The sequence below is a fragment of the Salvelinus alpinus genome, chromosome 20 (genome assembly GCF_045679555.1).
Source record: "Salvelinus alpinus chromosome 20, SLU_Salpinus.1, whole genome shotgun sequence".
Classification (NCBI taxonomy): domain Eukaryota; kingdom Metazoa; phylum Chordata; class Actinopteri; order Salmoniformes; family Salmonidae; genus Salvelinus; species Salvelinus alpinus.
The window spans coordinates 2,587,438-2,611,184 of record NC_092105.1 but is presented as its reverse complement, the minus strand read 5'-3'; the positions used below and the strand labels follow the sequence as shown (position 1 = coordinate 2,611,184).

Here is a 23,747-nt window from a genome sequence, read left to right as displayed (position 1 = left end):
CTGCCTATCCATGTGAGAAACGCAGACTCGGTCTCGACCTTTAAGTCTTTACTGAAGACTCATCTCTTCAGTAGGTCCTATGATGGAGTGTAGTCTGGCCCAGGAGTGTGAAGGTGAACGGAAAGGCTCTGGAGCAACGAATCGCCCTTGCTGTCTCTGCCTGGCCGGTTCCCCTCTCTCCACTGGAATTCTCTGCCTCTAACCCTATTACAGGGGCTGAGTCACTGGCTTACTGGTGCTCTTCCATGCCGTCCCTAGGAGGGGTGCGTCACTTGAGTGGGTTGAGTCACTGACGTGATCTTCCTGTCTGGGTTGGCGCCCCCCCCTTGGTTTGTGCTGTGGTGGAGATCTTTGTGGGCTATACTCGGCCTTGTCTCAGGATAGTAAGTTGGTGGTTGAAGATATCCCTCTAGTGGTGTGGGGGCTGTGCTTTGGCAAAGTGGGTGGGGTTATATCCTTCCTGTTTGGCCCTGTCCGGGGGTATTGTTGGATGGGGCCACAGTGTCTCCTGACCCCTCCTGTCTCAGCCTCCAGTATTTATGCTGCAGTAGTTTGTGTCGTGGGGCTAGAGTCAGTCTGTTATATCTGGAGTATTTCTCCTGTCTTGTCCTGTGTTAATTTAAGTATGCTCTCTGTAATTCTCTTTCTCTCTCTCGGGGGACCTGAGCCCTAGGACCATGCCTCAGGACTACCTGGCATGATGACTCCTTGCTGTCCCCAGTCCACCTGGCCGTGCTGCTGCTCCAGTTTCAGCTGTTCTGCCTGCGGCTATGGAACCCTGACCTGTTCACCGGACGTGCTACCTGTCCCAGACCTGCTGTTTTCAACTCTCTAGAGACAGCAGGAGCGGTAGAGATACTCTTAATGATCGGCTATGAAAAGCCAACTGACATTTACTCCTGAGGTGCTGACCTGTTGCACCCTCGACAACTACTGTGATTATTAATATTTGACCCTGTTGGTCATCTATGAACATCTTGGCCATGTTCTGTTATAATCTCCACCCGGCACAGCCAGAAGAGGACTGGCCACCCCTCATAGCCTGGTTCCTCTCTAGGTTTCTTCCTAGGTTCTGGCCTTTCTAGGGAGTTTTTCCTAGCCACCGTGCTTCTACACCTGCATTGCTTGCTGTTTGGGGTTTTAGGCTGGGTTTCTGTACAGCACTTTGAGATATCAGCTGATGTAAGAAGGGCTTTATAAATACATGTGATTTGATTGAGGTAGTTGTGACTTCCTATAGTGACTGGTGTCATGTAGTGGGTGTGTGTGTGTGTGTGTGTGTGTGTGTGTGTGTGTGAAGGTTGATTTAGGATGTATAAATGGCTGAAATGAATTGAGGATGACTTTACATGCAACACTGTGGGAAGAAGAGCACAGTGAAACCAAACACAGAGAGAGAGGTAGCTGGCTCTTACGAGGAGATGGTGATCTTGGTCCCTGTCTCTTCTTCTATCTTCTTCAGGTTTCTTCCCTCCTTCCCGATCAGTCGTCCGACCAGACTGTTGTGGGCCAGGATCTTCAGAGGAATCTCCTCCTCCCTGTAGGAAGAGAGGGTTAGGGTTCGTGAATCAAAAACATCTGCATTGAATAAAAGGCCATGGCTCCAGGCCATTGATGTGGCATAAGGAATGTTATGGTGGGATGAGCTGGCTTGTGTGTGTCGGAATGAACTGGCTGGGAAGTGAAACACTGATTAGAATGTGGAAGCTTCATGTGGGCTGAGGGAGGAAGGAGAGGAGACAGGGAGGGGGGAGAGGAGGAGGGGGTGGAGGAGACGATAGAGGTGATAGAAGAGAAGGAGGGGGTAGAGGAGAGGAGGGGGGGTGGAGGAGAGGATAGAGGTGAAAGAAGAGGAGGAGGGGGTGGAGGAGAGGATAGAGGTGAAAGAAGAGGAGGAGGGGGGGGTGGAGGAGAGGATAGAGGTGAAAGAAGAGGAGGAGGGGGTAGAGGAGAGGAGGGGGGGTGGAGGAGAGGATAGAGGTGAAAGAAGAGGAGGAGGGGGTGGAGGAGAGGATAGAGGTGAAAGAAGAGGAGGAGGGGGGGGTGGAGGAGAGGATAGAGGTGAAAGAAGAGGAGGAGGGGGGGGTGGAGGAGAGGATAGAGGTGAAAGAAGAGGAGGAGGGGGGAGAGGATAGAGGTGAAAGAAGAGGAGGGGAGGTAGAGGAGAGGATAGAGGTGAAAGAAGAGGAGGAGGGGGGGGTGGAGAGGATAGAGGTGAAAGAAGAGGAGGAGGGGGTAGAGGAGAGGATAGAGGTGAAAGAAGAGGAGGAGGGGGTAGAGGAGAGGATAGAGGTGAAAGAAGAGGAGGAGGGGGTAGAGGAGAGGATAGAGGTGAAAGAAGAGGAGGAGGGGGTAGAGGAGAGGATAGAGGTGAAAGAAGAGGAGGTGGGGGTAGAGGAGAGGAGGGGGGGTAGAGGAGGGAGGGGAGGGGGTAGAGGAGAGGATAGAGGTGAAAGAAGAAGAGGAGGAGGGGGTAGAGGAGAGGATAGAGGTGAAAGAAGAGGAGGGGGTAGAGGAGAGGATAGAGGTGAAAGAAGAGGAGGAGGGGGTAGAGGAGAGGATAGAGGTGAAAGAAGAGGAGGAGGGGGTAGAGGAGAGGATAGAGGTGAAAGAAGAGGAGGTGGGGGTAGAGGAGAGGAGGGGGGGTAGAGGAGGGAGGGGAGGGGGTAGAGGAGAGGATAGAGGTGAAAGAAGAGGAGGGGAGGTAGAGGAGAGGATAGAGGTGAAAGAAGAGGAGGGGGGTGGAGGAGAGGATAGAGGTGAAAGAAGAGGAGGTGGGGGGGTAGAGGAGAGGAGGGGGGGTAGAGGAGAGGATAGAGGTGAAAGAAGAGGAGGAGGGGGTGGAGGAGAGGATAGAGGTGAAAGAAGAGGAGGGGAGGTAGAGGAGAGGATAGAGGTGAAAGAAGAGGAGGGGGGGTGGAGGAGAGGATAGAGGTGAAAGAAGAGGAGGGGGGGGTGGAGGAGAGGATAGGTGAAAGAAGAGGAGGGGAGGTAGAGGAGAGGATAGAGGTGAAAGAAGAGGAGGAGGGGGTAGAGGAGAGGATAGAGGTGAAAGAAGAGGAGGTGGGGGGGTAGAGGAGAGGAGGGGGGGTAGAGGAGAGGATAGAGGTGAAAGAAGAGGAGGAGGGGGGGGTGGAGGAGAGGATAGAGGTGAAAGAAGAGGAGGAGGGGGGGGGTGGAGGAGAGGATAGAGGTGAAAGAAGAGGAGGAGGGGGGGGGTAGAGGAGAGGATAGAGGTGAAAGAAGAGGAGGAGGGGGTAGAGGAGAGGATAGAGGTGAAAGAAGAGGAGGAGGGGGTAGAGGAGAGGATAGAGGTGAAAGAAGAGGAGGGGAGGGGGTAGAGGAGAGGATAGAGGTGAAAGAAGAGGAGGAGGGGGTAGAGGAGAGGATAGAGGTGAAAGAAGAGGAGGAGGGGGTAGAGGAGAGGATAGAGGTGAAAGAAGAGGAGGAGGGGGGGTAGAGGAGAGGATAGAGGTGAAAGAAGAGGGGGAGGGGGTAGAGGAGGGGGTAGAGGAGAGGATAGAGGTGAAAGAAGAGGAGGAGGGGGGGTAGAGGAGAGGATAGAGGTGAAAGAAGAGGAGGAGGGGGTAGAGGAGAGGATAGAGGTGAAAGAAGAGGAGGAGGGGGTAGAGGAGAGGATAGAGGTGAAAGAAGAGGAGGAGGGGGGGTAGAGGAGAGGATAGAGGTGAAAGAACAGGACGAGGGGGTGGAGGAGAGGATAGAGATGAAAGAAGAGGAGGGGGAGGGGGTAGAGGAGAAGATAGAGGTGAAAGAAGAGGAGGTGGGGGTAGAGGAGAGGATAGAGGTGAAAGAAGAGGAGGAGGGGGGGTAGAGGAGAAGATAGAGGTGAAAGAAGAGGAGGTGGGGTGGAGGAGAGGATAGAGGTGAAAGAAGAGGAGGGGGAGGGGGTAGAGGAGGGGGGTGGTGGAGGAGAGGATAGAGGTGAAAGAAGAGGAGGGGGAGGGGGTAGAGGAGAAGATAGAGGTGAAAGAAGAGGAGGTGGGGTGGAGGAGAGGATAGAGGTGAAAGAAGAGGAGGAGGGGGTAGAGGAGAAGATAGAGGTGAAAGAAGAGGAGGAAGGGTAGAGGAGAGGATAGAGGTGAAAGAAGAGGAGGAGGGGGTGGAGGAGAGGATAGAGGTGAAAGAAGAGGAGGAGGGGGTAGAGGAGAAGATAGAGGTGAAAGAAGAGGAGGAGGGGGTAGAGGAGAGGATAGAGGTGAAAGAAGAGGAGGAGGGGGTAGAGGAGAGGATAGAGGTGAAAGAAGAGGAGGAGGGGGTAGAGGAGAGGAGGGGGGGTAGAGGAGGGAGGGGAGGGGGTAGAGGAGAGGATAGAGGTGAAAGAACAGGAGGAGGGGGTAGAGGAGAGGATAGAGGTGAAAGAAGAGGAGGGGGTGGAGGAGAGGATAGAGGTGAAAGAAGAGGAGGTGGGGGGGTAGAGGAGAGGATAGAGGTGAAAGAAGAGGAGGGGGTGGAGGAGAGGATAGAGGTGAAAGAAGAGGGGAGGTAGAGGAGAGGATAGAGGTGAAAAAAGAGGAGGAGGGGGTAGAGGAGAGGATAGAGGTGAAAGAAGAGGAGGAGGGGGTAGAGGAGAGGATAGAGGTGAAAGAAGAGGAGGGGGGGTGGAGGAGAGGATAGAGGTGAAAGAACAGGAGGTGGGGGTGGAGGAGAGGATAGAGGTGAAAGAAGAGGAGGTGGGGGGGTAGAGGAGAGGATAGAGGTGAAAGAAGAGGAGGGGGGGTGGAGGAGAGGAGGGGGGTGGAGGAGAGGATAGAGGTGAAAGAAGAGGGGTGGAGGAGAGGAGGGGGGTGGAGGAGAGGATAGAGATGAAAATAGAGGAGGAGGGGGTGGAGGAGAGGATAGAGGTGAAAGAAGAGGAGGAGGGGGTAGAGGAGAGGAGGGGGGGTAGAGGAGAGGATAGAGGTGAAAGAAGAGGAGGGGGGGTGGAGGAGAGGAGGGGGGGTGGAGGAGAGGATAGAGTTGAAAGAAGAGGAGGAGGGGTAGAGGAGAGGATAGAGGTGAAAGAAGAGGAGGAGGGGGTGGAGGAGAGGATAGAGGTGAAAGAAGAGGAGGTGGGGGTAGAGGAGAGGATAGAGGTGAAAGAAGAGGAGGAGGGGGGGTAGAGGAGAGGATAGAGGTGAAAGAAGAGGAGGAGGGGGTAGAGGAGAGGATAGAGGTGAAAGAAGAGGAGGAGGGGGGGTAGAGGAGAGGATAGAGGTGAAAGAAGAGGAGGGGGTAGAGGAGAGGATAGAGGTGAAAGAAGAGGAGGAGGGGGTAGAGGAGAGGATAGAGGTGAAAGAAGAGGAGGAGGGGGTAGAGGAGAGGATAGAGGTGAAAGAAGAGGAGGGGGTAGAGGAGAGGAGGGGGGGTAGAGGAGGGAGGGGGGGGTAGAGGAGAGGATAGAGGTGAAAGAACAGGAGGTGGGGGTGGAGGAGAGGATAGAGGTGAAAGAAGAGGAGGTGGGGGGGTAGAGGAGAGGATAGAGGTGAAAGAAGAGGAGGGGGTGGAGGAGAGGATAGAGGTGAAAGAAGAGGAGGGGAGGTAGAGGAGAGGATAGAGTTGAAAGAAGAGGAGGAGGGGGTAGAGGAGAGGATAGAGGTGAAAGAAGAGGAGGAGGGGGTAGAGGAGAGGATAGAGGTGAAAGAAGAGGAGGGGGGGTGGAGGAGAGGATAGAGGTGAAAGAACAGGAGGTGGGGGTGGAGGAGAGGATAGAGGTGAAAGAAGAGGAGGTGGGGGGGTAGAGGAGAGGATAGAGGTGAAAGAAGAGGAGGGGGGGGTGGAGGAGAGGAGGGGGGTGGAGGAGAGGATAGAGGTGAAAGAAGAGGGGTGGAGGAGAGGAGGGGGGTGGAGGAGAGGATAGAGATGAAAATAGAGGAGGAGGGGGTGGAGGAGAGGATAGAGGTGAAAGAAGAGGAGGAGGGGGTAGAGGAGAGGAGGGGGGGTAGAGGAGAGGATAGAGGTGAAAGAAGAGGAGGGGGGGTGGAGGAGAGGAGGGGGGGTGGAGGAGAGGATAGAGTTGAAAGAAGAGGAGGAGGGGTAGAGGAGAGGATAGAGGTGAAAGAAGAGGAGGAGGGGGTGGAGGAGAGGATAGAGGTGAAAGAAGAGGAGGTGGGGGTAGAGGAGAGGATAGAGGTGAAAGAAGAGGAGGAGGGGGGGTAGAGGAGAGGATAGAGGTGAAAGAAGAGGAGGAGGGGGTAGAGGAGAGGATAGAGGTGAAAGAAGAGGAGGAGGGGGGGTAGAGGAGAGGATAGAGGTGAAAGAAGAGGAGGAGGGGGTAGAGGAGAGGATAGAGGTGAAAGAAGAGGAGGAGGGGGTAGAGGAGAGGATAGAGGTGAAAGAAGAGGAGGAGGGGGTAGAGGAGAGGAGGGGGGGTAGAGGAGAGGATAGAGGTGAAAGAAGAGGAGGGGGGGTGGAGGAGAGGAGGGGGTGGAGGAGAGGATAGAGTTGAAAGAAGAGGAGGAGGGGTAGAGGAGAGGATAGAGGTGAAAGAAGAGGAGGAGGGGGTGGAGGAGAGGATAGAGGTGAAAGAAGAGGAGGTGGGGGTAGAGGAGAGGATAGAGGTGAAAGAAGAGGAGGAGGGGGGGTAGAGGAGAGGATAGAGGTGAAAGAAGAGGAGGAGGGGGTAGAGGAGAGGATAGAGGTGAAAGAAGAGGAGGAGGGGGGGTAGAGGAGAGGATAGAGGTGAAAGAAGAGGAGGAGGGGGTAGAGGAGAGGATAGAGGTGAAAGAAGAGGAGGAGGGGGTAGAGGAGAGGATAGAGGTGAAAGAAGAGGAGGAGGGGGTAGAGGAGAGGATAGAGGTGAAAGAAGAGGAGGTGGGGGGGTAGAGGAGAGGAGGGGGGGTAGAGGAGAGGATAGAGGTGAAAGAAGAGGAGGAGGGGGGGGTGGAGGAGAGGATAGAGGTGAAAGAAGAGGAGGAGGGGGGGGGGTGGAGGAGAGGATAGAGGTGAAAGAAGAGGAGGAGGGGGGGGGTGGAGGAGAGGATAGAGGTGAAAGAAGAGGAGGAGGGGGTAGAGGAGAGGATAGAGGTGAAAGAAGAGGAGGAGGGGGTAGAGGAGAGGATAGAGGTGAAAGAAGAGGAGGGGAGGGGGTAGAGGAGAGGATAGAGGTGAAAGAAGAGGAGGAGGGGGTAGAGGAGAGGATAGAGGTGAAAGAAGAGGAGGAGGGGGTAGAGGAGAGGATAGAGGTGAAAGAAGAGGAGGAGGGGGGTAGAGGAGAGGATAGAGGTGAAAGAAGAGGGGGAGGGGGTAGAGGAGGGGGTAGAGGAGAGGATAGAGGTGAAAGAAGAGGAGGAGGGGGGGTAGAGGAGAGGATAGAGGTGAAAGAAGAGGAGGAGGGGGTAGAGGAGAGGATAGAGGTGAAAGAAGAGGAGGAGGGGGTAGAGGAGAGGATAGAGGTGAAAGAAGAGGAGGAGGGGGTAGAGGAGAGGATAGAGGTGAAAGAAGAGGAGGAGGGGTTAGAGGAGAGGAGGGGGGGTGGAGGAGAGGATAGAGGTGAAAGAAGAGGAGGAGGGGGGGTGGAGGAGAGGATAGAGGTGAAAGAAGAGGAGGAGGGGGGTAGAGGAGAGGATAGAGGTGAAAGAAGAGGAGGAGGGGGTAGAGGAGAGGATAGAGGTGAAAGAAGAGGAGGAGGGGGGGGGTGGAGGAGAGGATAGAGGTGAAAGAAGAGGAGGAGGGGGGGGGGTGGAGGAGAGGAGGGGGGTGATAGAAGAGAAGGAGGGGGGGTAGAGGAGAGGATAGAGGTGAAAGAAGAGGAGGAGGGGGTAGAGGAGATGATAGAGGTGAAAGAAGAGGAGGAGGGGGGGTAGAGGAGAGGATAGAGGTGAAAGAAGAGGAGGAGGGGGTAGAGGAGAGGATAGAGGTGAAAGAAGAGGAGGAGGGGGTAGAGGAGAGGAGGGGGGGGTGGAGGAGAGGATAGAGGTGAAAGAAGAGGAGGAGGGGGTAGAGGAGAGGATAGAGGTGAAAGAAGAGGAGGAGGGGGTAGAGGAGAGGATAGAGGTGAAAGAAGAGGAGGAGGGGGTAGAGGAGAGGATAGAGGTGAAAGAAGAGGAGGGGGTGGAGGAGAGGATAGAGGTGAAAGAAGAGGAGGGGAGGTAGAGGAGAGGATAGAGGTGAAAGAAGAGGAGGAGGGGGTAGAGGAGAAGATAGAGGTGAAAGAAGAGGAGGTGGGGGTAGAGGAGAGGATAGAGGTGAAAGAAGAGGAGGAGGGGGGGTAGAGGAGAGGATAGAGGTGAAAGAACAGGACGAGGGGGTGGAGGAGAGGATAGAGATGAAAGAAGAGGAGGGGGAGGGGGTAGAGGAGAAGATAGAGGTGAAAGAAGAGGAGGTGGGGGTAGAGGAGAGGATAGAGGTGAAAGAAGAGGAGGAGGGGGGGTAGAGGAGAAGATAGAGGTGAAAGAAGAGGAGGTGGGGTGGAGGAGAGGATAGAGGTGAAAGAAGAGGAGGGGGAGGGGGTAGAGGAGGGGGGTGGTGGAGGAGAGGATAGAGGTGAAAGAAGAGGAGGGGGAGGGGGTAGAGGAGAAGATAGAGGTGAAAGAAGAGGAGGTGGGGTGGAGGAGAGGATAGAGGTGAAAGAAGAGGAGGAGGGGGTAGAGGAGAAGATAGAGGTGAAAGAAGAGGAGGAAGGGTAGAGGAGAGGATAGAGGTGAAAGAAGAGGAGGAGGGGGTGGAGGAGAGGATAGAGGTGAAAGAAGAGGAGGAGGGGGTAGAGGAGAAGATAGAGGTGAAAGAAGAGGAGGAGGGGGTAGAGGAGAGGATAGAGGTGAAAGAAGAGGAGGAGGGGGTAGAGGAGAGGATAGAGGTGAAAGAAGAGGAGGAGGGGGTAGAGGAGAGGAGGGGGGGTAGAGGAGGGAGGGGAGGGGGTAGAGGAGAGGATAGAGGTGAAAGAACAGGAGGAGGGGGTAGAGGAGAGGATAGAGGTGAAAGAAGAGGAGGGGGTGGAGGAGAGGATAGAGGTGAAAGAAGAGGAGGTGGGGGGGTAGAGGAGAGGATAGAGGTGAAAGAAGAGGAGGGGGTGGAGGAGAGGATAGAGGTGAAAGAAGAGGGGAGGTAGAGGAGAGGATAGAGGTGAAAAAAGAGGAGGAGGGGGTAGAGGAGAGGATAGAGGTGAAAGAAGAGGAGGAGGGGGTAGAGGAGAGGATAGAGGTGAAAGAAGAGGAGGGGGGGTGGAGGAGAGGATAGAGGTGAAAGAACAGGAGGTGGGGGTGGAGGAGAGGATAGAGGTGAAAGAAGAGGAGGTGGGGGGGTAGAGGAGAGGATAGAGGTGAAAGAAGAGGAGGGGGGGTGGAGGAGAGGAGGGGGGTGGAGGAGAGGATAGAGGTGAAAGAAGAGGGGTGGAGGAGAGGAGGGGGGTGGAGGAGAGGATAGAGATGAAAATAGAGGAGGAGGGGGTGGAGGAGAGGATAGAGGTGAAAGAAGAGGAGGAGGGGGTAGAGGAGAGGAGGGGGGGTAGAGGAGAGGATAGAGGTGAAAGAAGAGGAGGGGGGGTGGAGGAGAGGAGGGGGGGTGGAGGAGAGGATAGAGTTGAAAGAAGAGGAGGAGGGGTAGAGGAGAGGATAGAGGTGAAAGAAGAGGAGGAGGGGGTGGAGGAGAGGATAGAGGTGAAAGAAGAGGAGGTGGGGGTAGAGGAGAGGATAGAGGTGAAAGAAGAGGAGGAGGGGGGGTAGAGGAGAGGATAGAGGTGAAAGAAGAGGAGGAGGGGGTAGAGGAGAGGATAGAGGTGAAAGAAGAGGAGGAGGGGGGGTAGAGGAGAGGATAGAGGTGAAAGAAGAGGAGGGGGTAGAGGAGAGGATAGAGGTGAAAGAAGAGGAGGAGGGGGTAGAGGAGAGGATAGAGGTGAAAGAAGAGGAGGAGGGGGTAGAGGAGAGGATAGAGGTGAAAGAAGAGGAGGAGGGGGTAGAGGAGAGGAGGGGGGGTAGAGGAGGGAGGGAGGGGTAGAGGAGAGGATAGAGGTGAAAGAACAGGAGGTGGGGGTGGAGGAGAGGATAGAGGTGAAAGAAGAGGAGGTGGGGGGGTAGAGGAGAGGATAGAGGTGAAAGAAGAGGAGGGGGTGGAGGAGAGGATAGAGGTGAAAGAAGAGGAGGGGAGGTAGAGGAGAGGATAGAGTTGAAAGAAGAGGAGGAGGGGGTAGAGGAGAGGATAGAGGTGAAAGAAGAGGAGGAGGGGGTAGAGGAGAGGATAGAGGTGAAAGAAGAGGAGGGGGGGTGGAGGAGAGGATAGAGGTGAAAGAACAGGAGGTGGGGGTGGAGGAGAGGATAGAGGTGAAAGAAGAGGAGGTGGGGGGGTAGAGGAGAGGATAGAGGTGAAAGAAGAGGAGGGGGGGGTGGAGGAGAGGAGGGGGGTGGAGGAGAGGATAGAGGTGAAAGAAGAGGGGTGGAGGAGAGGAGGGGGGTGGAGGAGAGGATAGAGATGAAAATAGAGGAGGAGGGGGTGGAGGAGAGGATAGAGGTGAAAGAAGAGGAGGAGGGGGTAGAGGAGAGGAGGGGGGGTAGAGGAGAGGATAGAGGTGAAAGAAGAGGAGGGGGGGTGGAGGAGAGGAGGGGGGGTGGAGGAGAGGATAGAGTTGAAAGAAGAGGAGGAGGGGTAGAGGAGAGGATAGAGGTGAAAGAAGAGGAGGAGGGGGTGGAGGAGAGGATAGAGGTGAAAGAAGAGGAGGTGGGGGTAGAGGAGAGGATAGAGGTGAAAGAAGAGGAGGAGGGGGGGTAGAGGAGAGGATAGAGGTGAAAGAAGAGGAGGAGGGGGTAGAGGAGAGGATAGAGGTGAAAGAAGAGGAGGAGGGGGGGTAGAGGAGAGGATAGAGGTGAAAGAAGAGGAGGAGGGGGTAGAGGAGAGGATAGAGGTGAAAGAAGAGGAGGAGGGGGTAGAGGAGAGGATAGAGGTGAAAGAAGAGGAGGAGGGGGTAGAGGAGAGGATAGAGGTGAAAGAAGAGGAGGAGGGGGTAGAGGAGAGGATAGAGGTGGAAGAGGAGGAGGGGGTAGAGGAGAGGATAGAGGTGAAAGAAGAGGAGGAGGGGGTAGAGGAGAGGATAGAGGTGAAAGAAGAGGAGGCGGGGGTAGAGGAGAGGAGGGGGGGTAGAGGAGGGAGGGGAGGGGGTAGAAGAGAGGAGAGGGGGGTGTCATAATGGTGTAGTAGTGATGGTGTTGGGGGGTAGTAATGGTGTAGTAGTGAGGGTGTTGGGGGGTAGTAATGGTGTAGTAGTGAGGGTGTTGGGGGTGTAGTAGTGATGGTGTTGGGGGGTAGTAATGGTGTAGTAGTGATGGTGTTGGGGGGTAGTAATGGTTTAGTAGTGATGGTGTTGGGGGGTAGTAATGGTGTAGTCGTGATGGTGTTGGGGGGTAGTAATGGTGTAGTAGGTTTGTAGTAGTGAGGGTGTTGGGGGGTAGTAATGGTGTAGTAGTGAGGGTGTTGGGGGGTAGTAATGGTGTAGTAGTGATGGTGTTGGAGGGTAGTAATGGTGTAATCGTGAGGGTGTTGGGGGGTAGTAATGGTGTAGTAGTGATGGTGTTGGGGGGTAGTAATGGTGTAGTAGTGAGGGTGTTGGGGGGTAGTAATGGTGTAATAGTGAGGGTGTTGGGGGGTAGTAATGGTGTAGTAGTGATGGTGTTGGGGGGTAGTAATGGTGTAGTAGTGAGGGTGTTGGGGGGTAGTAGTGATGGTGTTGGGGGGTAGTAATGGTGTAGTAGGTTTGTAGTAGTGAGGGTGTTGGAGGGTAGTAATGGTGTAGTAGGTTTGTAGTAGTGATGGTGTTGGGGGGTAGTAATGGTGTAGTAGGTTTGTAGTAGTGAGGGTGTTGGGGGGTAGTAATGGTGTAGTAGTGATGGTGTTGGGGGGGGGGTAGTAATGGTGTAGTAGGTTTGTAGTAGTGATGGTGTTGGGGGGGGTAGTAATGGTGTAGTAGTGATGGTGTTGGGGGGTAGTAATGGTGTAGTAGTGAAGGTGTTGGGGGGTAGTAATGGTGTAGTAGTGAGGGTGTTGGGGGGTAGTAATGGTGTAGTAGTGAGGGTGTTGGGGGGTAGTAATGGTGTAGTAGTGATGGTGTTGGGGGGTAGTAATGGTGTAGTAGGTTTGTAGTAGTGAGGGTGTTGGGGGTAGTAATGGTGTAGTAGTGAGGGTGTTGGGGGGTAGTAATGGTGTAGTAGTGAGGGTGTTGGGGGGTAGTAATGGTGTAGTAGTGATGGTGTTGGGGGGTAGTAATGGTGTAGTAGTGAGGGTGTTGGGGGGTAGTAATGGTGTAGTAGTGAGGGTGTTGGGGGGTAGTAATGGTGTAGTAGTGATGGTGTTAGGGGGTAGTAATGGTGTAGTAGTGAGGGTGTTGGGGGGTAGTAATGGTGTAGTAGTGAGGGTGTTGGGGGGTAGTAATGGTGTAGTAGTGAGAGTGTTGGGGGGTAGTAATGGTGTAGTAGTGAGGGTGTTGGGGGTAGTAATGGTGTAGTAGTGAGGGTGTTGGGGGGTAGTAATGGTGTAGTAGTGATGGTGTTGGGGATAGTAATGGTGTAGTAGTGAGGGTGTTGGGGGGTAGTAATGGTGTAGTAGTGAGGGTGTTGGGGGGTAGTAATGGTGTAGTAGTGAGGGTGTTGGGGGGTAGTAATGGTGTAGTAGTGAGGGTGTTGGGGGGTAGTAATGGTGTAGTAGTGATGGTGTTGGGGGTAGTAATGGTGTAGTAGTGAGGGTGTTGGGGGTAGTAATGGTGTAGTAGTGAGGGTGTTGGGGGGTAGTAATGGTGTAGTAGTGAGGGTGTTGGGAGGTAGTAATGGTGTAGTAGGTTTGTAGTAGTGAGGGTGTTGGGGGGTAGTAATGGTGTAGTAGTGATGGTGTTGGGGGGGTAGTAATGGTGTAGTAGGTTTGTAGTAGTGAGGGTGTTGGGGGGGTAGTAATGGTGTAGTAGTGATGGTGTTGGGGGGGTAGTAATGGTGTAGTAGGTTTGTAGTAGTGATGGTGTTGGGGGGTAGTAATGGTGTAGTAGTGATGGTGTTGGGGGGTAGTAATGGTGTAGTAGGTTTGTAGTAGTGAGGGTGTTGGGGGGGTAGTAATGGTGTAGTAGTGAGGGTGTTGGGGGGTAGTAATGGTGTAGTAGGTTTGTAGTAGTGAGGGTGTTGGGGGGTAGTAATGGTGTAGTAGTGAGGGTGTTGGGGGGTAGTAATGGTGTAGTAGGTTTGTAGTAGTGAGGGTGTTGGGGGGTAGTAATGGTGTAGTAGTGATGGTGTTGGGGGGTAGTAATGGTGTAGTAGTGAGGGTGTTGGGGGGTAGTAATGGTGTAGTAGGTTTGTAGTAGCGAGGGTGTTGGGGGTAGTAATGGTGTAGTAGTGAGGGTGTTGGGGGGTAGTAATGGTGTAGTAGTGATGGTGTTGGGGGGTAGTAATGGTGTAGTAGTGAGGGTGTTGGGAGGTAGTAATGGTGTAGTAGGTTTGTAGTAGTGAGGGTGTTGGGGGGTAGTAATGGTGTAGTAGTGAGGGTGTTGGGGGGTAGTAATGGTGTAGTAGTGAGGGTGTTGGGAGGTAGTAATGGTGTAGTAGGTTTGTAGTAGTGAGGGTGTTGGGGGGTAGTAATGGTGTAGTAGTGATGGTGTTGGGGGGGTAGTAATGGTGTAGTAGGTTTGTAGTAGTGATGGTGTTGGGGGGTAGTAATGGTGTAGTAGTGAGGGTGTTGGGGGGTAGTAATGGTGTAGTAGGTTTGTAGTAGTGAGGGTGTTGGGGGGTAGTAATGGTGTAGTAGTGAGGGTGTTGGGGGGTAGTAATGGTGTAGTAGTGAGGGTGTTGGGGGGTAGTAATGGTGTAGTAGTGAGGGTGTTGGGGGGTAGTAATGGTGTAGTAGTGAGGGTGTTGGGGGGTAGTAATGGTGTAGTAGTGATGGTGTTGGGGGGTAGTAATGGTGTAGTAGTGAGGGTGTTGGGGGGTAGTAATGGTGTAGTAGTGAGGGTGTTGGGGGGTAGTAATGGTGTAGTAGTGATGGTGTTGGGGGGTAGTAATGGTGTAGTAGTGAAGGTGTTGGGGGGTAGTAATGGTGTAGTAGTGAGGGTGTTGGGGGGGTAGTAATGGTGTAGTAGTGATGGTGTTGGGGGGTAGTAATGGTGTAGTAGGTTTGTAGTAGTGAGGGTGTTGGGGGGTAGTAATGGTGTAGTAGGTTTGTAGTAGTGAGGGTGTTGGTGTAGTAGGTTTGTAGTAGTGATGGTGTTGGGGGGTAGTAATGGTGTAGTAGTGATGGTGTTGGGGGGTAGTAATGGTGTAGTAGTGAGGGTGTTGGGGGGTAGTAATGGTGTAGTAGTGAGGGTGTTGGGGGGGTAGTAATGGTGTAGTAGTGAGGGTGTTGGGGGGGTAGTAATGGTGTAGTAGTGATGGTGTTGGGGGGTAGTAATGGTGTAGTAGGTTTGTAGTAGTGAGGGTGTTGGGGGGTAGTAATGGTGTAGTAGGTTTGTAGTAGTGAGGGTGTTGGGGGTAGTAATGGTGTAGTAGGTTTGTAGTAGTGAGGGTGTTGGGGGGTAGTAATGGTGTAGTAGGTTTGTAGTAGTGAGGGTATTGGGGTAGTAATGGTGTAGTAGGTTTGTAGTAGTGATGGTGTTGGGGGGTAGTAATGGTGTAGTATGTTTGTAGTAGTGAGGGTGTTGGTGTAGTAGGTTTGTAGTAGTGATGGTGTTGGGGGGTAGTAATGGTGTAGTAATGAGGGTGTTGGGGGGGTAGTAATGGTGTAGTAGTGAGGGTGTTGGGGTGTAGTAATGGTGTACTGTGATGGTGTTGGGGGGTAGTAATGGTGTAGTAGGTTTGTAGTAGTGAGGGTGTTGGGGGGTAGTAATGGTGTAGTAGTGAGGGTGTTGGGAGGTAGTAATGGTGTAGTAGGTTTGTAGTAGTGAGGGTGTTGGGGTAGTAATGGTGTAGTAGTGAGGGTGTTGGGGGGTAGTAATGGTGTAGTAGGTTTGTAGTAGTGCGGGTGTTGGGGTAGTAATGGTGTAGTAGGTTTGTAGTAGTGAGGGTGTTGGGGGTAGTAATGGTGTAGTAGTGATGGTGTTGGGGGGTAGTAATGGTGTAGTAGGTTTGTAGTAGTGAGGGTGTTGGGGGGTAGTAATGGTGTAGTAGTGAGGGTGTTGGGGATAGTAATGGTGTAGTAGTGAGGGTGTTGGGGGGTAGTAATGGTGTAGTAGGGGTGTAGGTGTAGTAGTGAGGGTGTAATAATGGTGTAGTGTGTAGTTGGGGTGTAGTGTAGGTGTAGTAGTGAGGGTGTTGGGGGGTAGTAATGGTGTAGTAGTGAGGGTGTTGGGGGTTAGTAATGGTGTAGTAGTGAGGGTGTTGGGGGGTAGTAATGGTGTAGTAGTGATGGTGTTGGGGGGTAGTAATGGTGTAGTAGTGAGGGTGTTGGGGGGTAGTAATGGTGTAGTAGTGAGGGTGTTGGGGGGTAGTAATGGTGTAGTAGTGATGGTGTTGGGGGGTAGTAATGGTGTAGTAGTGAAGGTGTTGGGGGGTAGTAATGGTGTAGTAGTGAGGGTGTTGGGGGGGTAGTAATGGTGTAGTAGTGATGGTGTTGGGGGGTAGTAATGGTGTAGTAGGTTTGTAGTAGTGAGGGTGTTGGGGGGTAGTAATGGTGTAGTAGGTTTGTAGTAGTGAGGGTGTTGGTGTAGTAGGTTTGTAGTAGTGATGGTGTAGTAGTGATGGTGTTGGGGGGTAGTAATGGTGTAGTAGTGAGGGTGTTGGGGGGTAGTAATGGTGTAGTAGTGAGGGTGTTGGGGGGTAGTAATGGTGTAGTAGTGAGGGTGTTGGGGGGGTAGTAATGGTGTAGTAGTGATGGTGTTGGGGGGTAGTAATGGTGTAGTAGGTTTGTAGTAGTGAGGGTGTTGGGGGGTAGTAATGGTGTAGTAGGTTTGTAGTAGTGAGGGTGTTGGGGGTAGTAATGGTGTAGTAGGTTTGTAGTAGTGAGGGTGTTGGGGGGTAGTAATGGTGTAGTAGGTTTGTAGTAGTGAGGGTGTTGGGGTAGTAATGGTGTAGTAGGTTTGTAGTAGTGATGGTGTTGGGGGGTAGTAATGGTGTAGTATGTTTGTAGTAGTGAGGGTGTTGGTGTAGTAGGTTTGTAGTAGTGATGGTGTTGGGGGGTAGTAATGGTGTAGTAGTGAGGGTGTTGGGGGGGTAGTAATGGTGTAGTAGTGAGGGTGTTGGGGTGTAGTAATGGTGTACTGTGATGGTGTTGGGGGGTAGTAATGGTGTAGTAGGTTTGTAGTAGTGAGGGTGTTGGGGGGTAGTAATGGTGTAGTAGTGAGGGTGTTGGGAGGTAGTAATGGTGTAGTAGGTTTGTAGTAGTGAGGGTGTTGGGGTAGTAATGGTGTAGTAGTGAGGGTGTTGGGGGGTAGTAATGGTGTAGTAGGTTTGTAGTAGTGAGGGTGTTGTGGTAGTAATGGTGTAGTAGGTTTGTAGTAGTGCGGGTGTTGGGGTAGTAATGGTGTAGTAGGTTTGTAGTAGTGAGGGTGTTGGGGGTAGTAATGGTGTAGTAGTGATGGTGTTGGGGGGTAGTAATGGTGTAGTAGGTTTGTAGTAGTGAGGGTGTTGGGGGGTAGTAATGGTGTAGTAGTGAGGGTGTTGGGGGTAGTAATGGTGTAGTAGTGAGGGTGTTGGGGGGTAGTAATGGTGTAGTAGGGGTGTAGGTGTAGTAGTGAGGGTGTAGTAATGGTGTAGTGTGTAGTTGGGGTGTAGTGTAGGTGTAGTAGTGAGGGTGTTGTAGGGGTGTAGTAATGGTGTAGTAGGGGTGTAGGTGTAGTAGTGAGGGTGTAGTATGGGTGTAGATGTAGTAGTGAGGGTGTAGTAGGGGTGTAGTAATGGTTTAGTAGGGGTGTAGGTGTAGTAGTGAGGGTAGTATGGGTGTAGATGTAGTAGTGAGGGTGTTGTAGGGGTGTAGTAGGGGTGTAGTAGTGAGGGTGTAGTATGGGTGTAGGTGTACTAGTGAGGGTGTAGTAATGGGTGTAGGTGTAGTAGTGAGGGTGTAGTAGGGGTGTAGTAATGGTGTAGTGTGTAGTTGGGGTGTAGTGTAGGTGTAGTAGTGAGGGTGTTGTAGGGGTGTAGTAATGGTGTAGTAGGGGTGTAGGTGTAGTAGTGAGGGTGTAGTATGGGTGTAGATGTAGTAGTGAGGGTGTAGTAGGGGTGTAGTAATGGTTTAGTAGGGGTGTAGGTGTAGTAGTGAGGGTAGTATGGGTGTAGATGTAGTAGTGAGGGTGTTGTAGGGGTGTAGTAGGGGTGTAGTAGTGAGGGTGTAGTATGGGTGTAGGTGTACTAGTGAGGGTGTAGTAATGGGTGTAGGTGTAGTAGTGAGGGTGTAGTAGGGGTGTAGTAATGGTGTAGTGTGTAGTTGGGGTGTAGTGTAGGTGTAGTAGTGAGGGTGTTGTAGGGGTGTAGTAATGGTGTAGTAGGGGTGTAGGTGTAGTAGTGAGGGTGTAGTATGGGTGTAGATGTAGTAGTGAGGGTGTAGTAGGGGTGTAGTAATGGTTTAGTAGGGGTGTAGGTGTAGTAGTGAGGGTAGTATGGGTGTAGATGTAGTAGTGAGGGTGTTGTAGGGGTGTAGTAGGGGTGTAGTAGTGAGGGTGTAGTATGGGTGTAGGTGTACTAGTGAGGGTGTAGTAATGGGTGTAGGTGTAGTAGTGAGGGTGTAGTAGGGGTGTAGTAATGGTGTAGTGTGTAGTTGGGGTGTAGTGTAGGTGTAGTAGTGAGGGTGTTGTAGGGGTGTAGTAATGGTGTAGTAGGGGTGTAGGTGTAGTAGTGAGGGTGTAGTATGGGTGTAGATGTAGTAGTGAGGGTGTAGTAGGGGTGTAGTAATGGTTTAGTAGGGGTGTAGGTGTAGTAGTGAGGGTAGTATGGGTGTAGATGTAGTAGTGAGGGTGTTGTAGGGGTGTAGTAGGGGTGTAGTAGTGAGGGTGTAGTATGGGTGTAGGTGTACTAGTGAGGGTGTAGTAATGGGTGTAGGTGTAGTAGTGAGGGTGTAGTAGGGGTGTAGTAATGGTGTAGTGTGTAGTTGGGGTGTAGTCTAGGTGTAGTAGTGAGGGTGTTAGACTTCTCCCCATCTTAGCTACTGTTGTATCAATATGTTTTGACCATGACAGTTTAAGATCCAGAGTTACTCCAAGCAGTTTAGTCACCTCAACTTGCTCAATTTACACATTATTCATTACAATATTTAGTTGAGGTTCAGGGTTTAGTGAATGATTTGTCCCAAATACAATGCTTTGAGTTTTAGAAATATTTAGGGCTAACTTATTCCTTGCCACCCACTCTGAAACTAACTGCAGCTCTTTGTTGAGTGTTGCAGTCATTTCAGTCCCTGTAGTAGCTGACGTGTATAGTGTTGAGTCATCCGCATACATAGACACAATGGCTTTGGCATGTTGGAAGTAAGTAAAGACTGAAAAAAGCAAGGGGCCTGGGGATTTCCTGATTCTGCCTGGATAATTTTGGAGAGTCTTCCATTGAAGAACAGCCTCTATGTTATGTTAGAGGTAACTCTTTATCCACAATATTGCAGGGGGTGTAAAGCCATACATGTAGCTTTAGAAATAAGGTTACTGAAATCAATAACCAACTCACATCAGATAACATTCATATTAGCCATTTCTGAGACTCACTTAGATAATTAATTTGATGATACAGCAGTAGCAATACAAGGATATAACATCTATAGAAGAGACAGGAATGCTTATGGGGGAGGTGTTGCTGTATATATTCAGAGCCATATCCCTGGAATGCTTATGGGGGAGGTGTTACTGTATATATTCAGAGCCATATCCCTGTAATGCTTATGGGGGAGGTGTTGCTGTATATATTCAGAGCCATATCCCTGTAATGCTTATGGGGGAGGTGTTGCTGTATATATTCAGAGCCATATCCCTGTAATGCTTATGGGGGAGGTGTTACTGTATATATTCAGAGCCATATCCCTGTAATGCTTATGGGGGAGGTGGTGCTGTATATATTCAGAGCCATATCCCTGTAATGCTTATGGGGGAGGTGTTGCTGTATATATTCAGAGCCATATCCCTGTAATGCTTATGGGGGAGGTGATACTGTATATATTCAGAGCCATATCCCTGTAATGCTTATGGGGGAGGTGATACTGTATATATTCAGAGCCATATCCCTGTAATGCTTATGGGGGAGGTGTTACTGTATATATTCAGAGCCATATCCCTGTAATGCTTATGGGGGAGGTGATGCTGTATATATTCAGAGCCATATCCCTGTAATGCTTATGTGGGAGGTGTTACTGTATATATTCAGAGCCATATCCCTGTAATGCTTATGGGGGAGGTGTTGCTGTATATATTCAGAGCCATATCCCTGTAATGCTTATGGGGGAGGTGATACTGTATATATTCAGAGCCATATCCCTGTAATGCTTATGGGGGCGGTGTTACTGTATATATTCAGAGCCATATCCCTGTAATGTTTATGGGGGAGGTGTTACTGTATATATTCAGAGCCATATCCCTGTAATGCTTATGGGGGAGGTGTTACTGTATATATTCAGAGCCATATCCCTGTAATGCTTATGGGGGAGGTGTTACTGTATATATTCAGAGCCATATCCCTGTAATGCTTATGGGGGAGGTGATACTGTATATATTCAGAGCCATATCCCTGTAATGCTTATGGGGGCGGTGTTACTGTATATATTCAGAGCCATATCCCTGTAATGTTTATGGGGGAGGTGTTACTGTATATATTCAGAGCCATATCCCTGTAATGCTTATGGGGGAGGTGTTACTGTATATATTCAGAGCCATATCCCTGTAATGCTTATGAGGGAGGTGGTGCTGTATATATTCAGAGCCATATCCCTGTAATGTTTATGGGGGAGGTGTTACTGTATATATTCAGAGCCATATCCCTGTAATGCTTATGGGGGAGGTGTTACTGTATATATTCAGAGCCATATCCCTGTAATGTTTATGGGGGAGGTGTTACTGTATATATTCAGAGCCATATCCCTGTAATGCTTATGGGGGAGGTGTTACTGTATATATTCAGAGCCATATCCCTGTAATGCTTATGGGGGAGGTGATACTGTATATATTCAGAGCCATATCCCTGTAATGCTTATGGGGGAGGTGTTACTGTATATATTCAGAGCCATATCCCTGTAATGCTTATGGGGGAGGTGTTACTGTATATATTCAGAGCCATATCCCTGTAATGCTTATGGGGGAGGTGTTGCTGTATATATTCAGAGCCATATCCCTGTAATGCTTATGGGGGAGGTGTTACTGTATATATTCAGAGCCATATCCCTGTAATGCTTATGGGGGAGGTGATACTGTATATATTCAGAGCCATATCCCTGTAATGCTTATGGGGGAGGTGGTGCTGTATATATTCAGAGCCATATCCCTGTAATGCTTATGGGGGAGGTGATACTGTATATATTCAGAGCCATATCCCTGTAATGCTTATGGGGGAGGTGTTACTGTATATATTCAGAGCCATATCCCTGTAATGCTTATGGGGGAGGTGTTACTGTATATATTCAGAGCCATATCCCTGTAATGCTTATGGGGGAGGTGTTGCTGTATATATTCAGAGCCATATCCCTGTAATGCTTATGGGGGAGGTGTTACTGTATATATTCAGAGCCATATCCCTGTAATGCTTATGGGGGAGGTGATACTGTATATATTCAGAGCCATATCCCTGTAATGCTTATGGGGGAGGTGTTGCTGTATATATTCAGAGCCATATCCCTGTAATGCTTATGGGGGAGGTGTTGCTGTATATATTCAGAGCCATATCCCTGTAATGCTTATGAGGGAGGTGGTGCTGTATATATTCAGAGCCATATCCCTGTAATGCTTATGGTGGAGGTGTTGCTGTATATATTCAGAGCCATATCCCTGTAATGCTTATGGGAGAGGTGTTGCTGTATATATTCAGAGCCATATCCCTGTAATGCTTATGAGGGAGGTGGTGCTGTATATATTCAGAGCCATATCCCTGTAATGCTTATGGGGGAGGTGTTGCTGTATATATTCAGAGTCATATCCCTGTAATGCTTATGGTGGAGGTGTTGCTGTATATATTCAGAGCCATATCCCTGTAATGCTTATGGGGAAGATGTTGCTGTATATATTCAGAGCCACATCCCTGTAATGTTTAGAGAAGATCTTATGTCATTGTGGCGAATGGCGAATTCGAATGTGGCGAATTATCCAAGAATGGCGTAGCAGTCGGATGTGTCTTTGTCCTGTCTTGTCCCGTGTAAATAGTATTCGTATTTTTCGTATACATTTCGTATTTATTTTAATTTCACTTTCCATTTAGGAACTGAATATACATTCCTACATTCCGCCTCACCCAATGTGGTACGGACCTGCTATTTTTTATATACTTTTGAACCGTAACCCCAATCAGAAGCTAGCCAGATAACTAGCTACTAGCTAGTAGTCAGTTAGCCACTGCTGCGGTCTTCGCCCTTAACTCGGACACAGCCAGCTTCAACACCGGGCCGATACCTGCCAGTCTGCAAGCGCGATATCAACCCAGAGCATATAGGACTGCTTTCTCTCTACCACATCACCGGATTCCTGACGCAAGCTCTGGACAATTACACCGTATTATCACAGCTAGCTAGCTGCAACCGAGTGGCTACTACTGGCTAACACCTCTGTCCCGAAGCAAGCACCAGTTAGCCTTGAGCTAGCCTCGAGCTAGGCCCATCTGCCGGCTAGCTGCAGCGCGATATCAACCCAGAGCATATAGGACTGCTTTTTCTCTACCACATCACCGGATTCCTGACGCAAGCTCTGGACAATTACACCGTATCATCACAGCTAGCTAGCTGCAACCGAGTGGCTACTACTGGCTAACACCTCTGTCCCGAAGCAAGCACCAGTTAGCCTTGAGCTAGCCTCGAGCTAGGCCCATCTGCCGGCTAGCTGCAAGCGCGATATCAACCCAGAGCATATAGGACTGCTTTTTCTCTACCACATCACCGGATTCCTGACGCAAGCTCTGGACAATTACACCGTATCATCACAGCTAGCTAGCTGCAACCGAGTGGCTACTACTGGCTAACACCTCTGTCCCGAAGCAAGCACCAGTTAGCCTTGAGCTAGCCTCGAGCTAGGCCCATCTGCCGGCTAGCTGAAGAGCTAGTGCCACTGCCACTGCCACGAAGCTAGCACCAGTTAGCAAACACTATTCTACAATTCACAACCTCTCTTTCGCCATCGCCATCTGGCTTGGATTCTCTGTCGACACAACCACGTCTGAGCAGACCCCCTCCGTCTGAGCAGACCACCCCCCGGGCTACTAACTTTACACGCCGCGTGCTAGCTTAGTGGAGGCCTCCTCTGCTCCATCTACGGCTGCCCCCTGGACACTATGATCACTTGGCTACATAGCTGATGCATGCTTGACTGTCCATTAATTCACGGTACTCCATTCTGTTTATTTGTGTCTTATCTGTCGGCTCTGTGCTTTAACTCAGGATCTGTGTGTAGTTAATCCGACCCTCTCTGCCTAGTCATCGCCATTTTTTACCTGTTGTTGCTGTGTCAGACTAGCACCCTGTTATTGCTGCTGTTATCTTACCTGTTGTTTTAGCTAGCTCTCCCAATCAAGACCTGCAATCACTTTATGCCTTATTGTATGTCTCTCTCAAATATCAATATGCCTTGCATACTGTTGTTCAGGCTAGTTTTCATTGTCATTGTTTTGGTTTGCAATGGACCCTGTAGTTCCACTCTCCGTACCTCTGATACCCCCTTTGTCCCACCCCCCACACATGCGGTGACCTCACCCATTGAGACCAGCATGTCCAGAGATACAACCTCTCTTATCATCACCCAGTGCCTGGGCTTGCCTCCGCTGTACCCGCGCCCCTCCATACCCCTGTCTGCACATTATGCCCAGAATCTATTCTACCACGCCCATAAATCTGCTCCTTTTATTCTTTGTCCCCAACGCTCTAGGCGACCAGTTTTGATAGCCTTTAGCCGCACCCTCATCCTACTACTCCTCTGTTCCTCGGGTGATGTGGAGGTAAACCCAGGCCCTGCATGTCCCCAGTCACCCTCATTTGTTGACTTCTGCGATCGAAAAAGCCTTGGCCTCATGCATGTCAACATCAGAAGCCTCCTCCCTAAGTTTGCCTTACTCACCGCTTTAGCACACTCTGCCAATCCTGATGTCCTTGCCGTGTCCGAATCCTGGCTTAGGAAGGCCACCAAAAATTCTGAGATTTCCATACCCAACTATAACACTTTCCGTCAAGATAGAACTGCCAAAGGGGGAGGAGTTGCAATCTACTGCAGAGATAGCCTGCAAAGTTCTGTCATACTTTCCAGGTCTATGCCCAAACAGTTCGAACTTCTAATTTTAAAAATTAATCTCTCCAGAAATAAGTCTCTCACTGTTGCCGCCTGCTACCGACCCCCCTCAGCTCCCAGCTGTGCCCTGGACACCATCTGTGAATTGATCGCTCCCCATCTAGCTTCAGAGTTTGTTCTGTTAGGTGACCTAAACTGGGATATGCTTAACACCCCGGCAGTCCTACAATCCAAGCTTGATGCCCTCAATCTCACACAAATCATCAAGGAACCCACCAGGTACAACCCTAAATCCGTAAACATGGGCACCCTAATAGACATTATCCTGACCAACCTGCCCTCCAAATACACCTCTGCTGTCTTCAATCAAGATCTCAGCGATCACTGCCTCATTGCCTGTATCCGCCACGGGTCTGCGGTCAAACGACCACCCCTCATCACTGTCAAACGCTCCCTAAAACACTTCTGCGAG

The 23,747-nt window shown here is 50.9% G+C and overlaps 1 protein-coding gene across 4 annotated transcripts in view; it reads right to left on the bottom strand.

Moving 5' to 3' along the window:
• igf2bp2a (insulin-like growth factor 2 mRNA binding protein 2a) overlaps positions 1–23,747 on the bottom strand; it is a 121,601-nt gene that overhangs the window by 28,687 nt on the left and 69,167 nt on the right. For all 4 annotated transcript variants that reach the window (XM_071354317.1, XM_071354315.1, XM_071354316.1 and 1 more), the window contains one exon: positions 1,416–1,538. In XM_071354317.1, the coding sequence (XP_071210418.1) occupies positions 1,416–1,538 (123 nt within the window). The remainder of the gene's footprint in view (positions 1–1,415; positions 1,539–23,747) is intronic.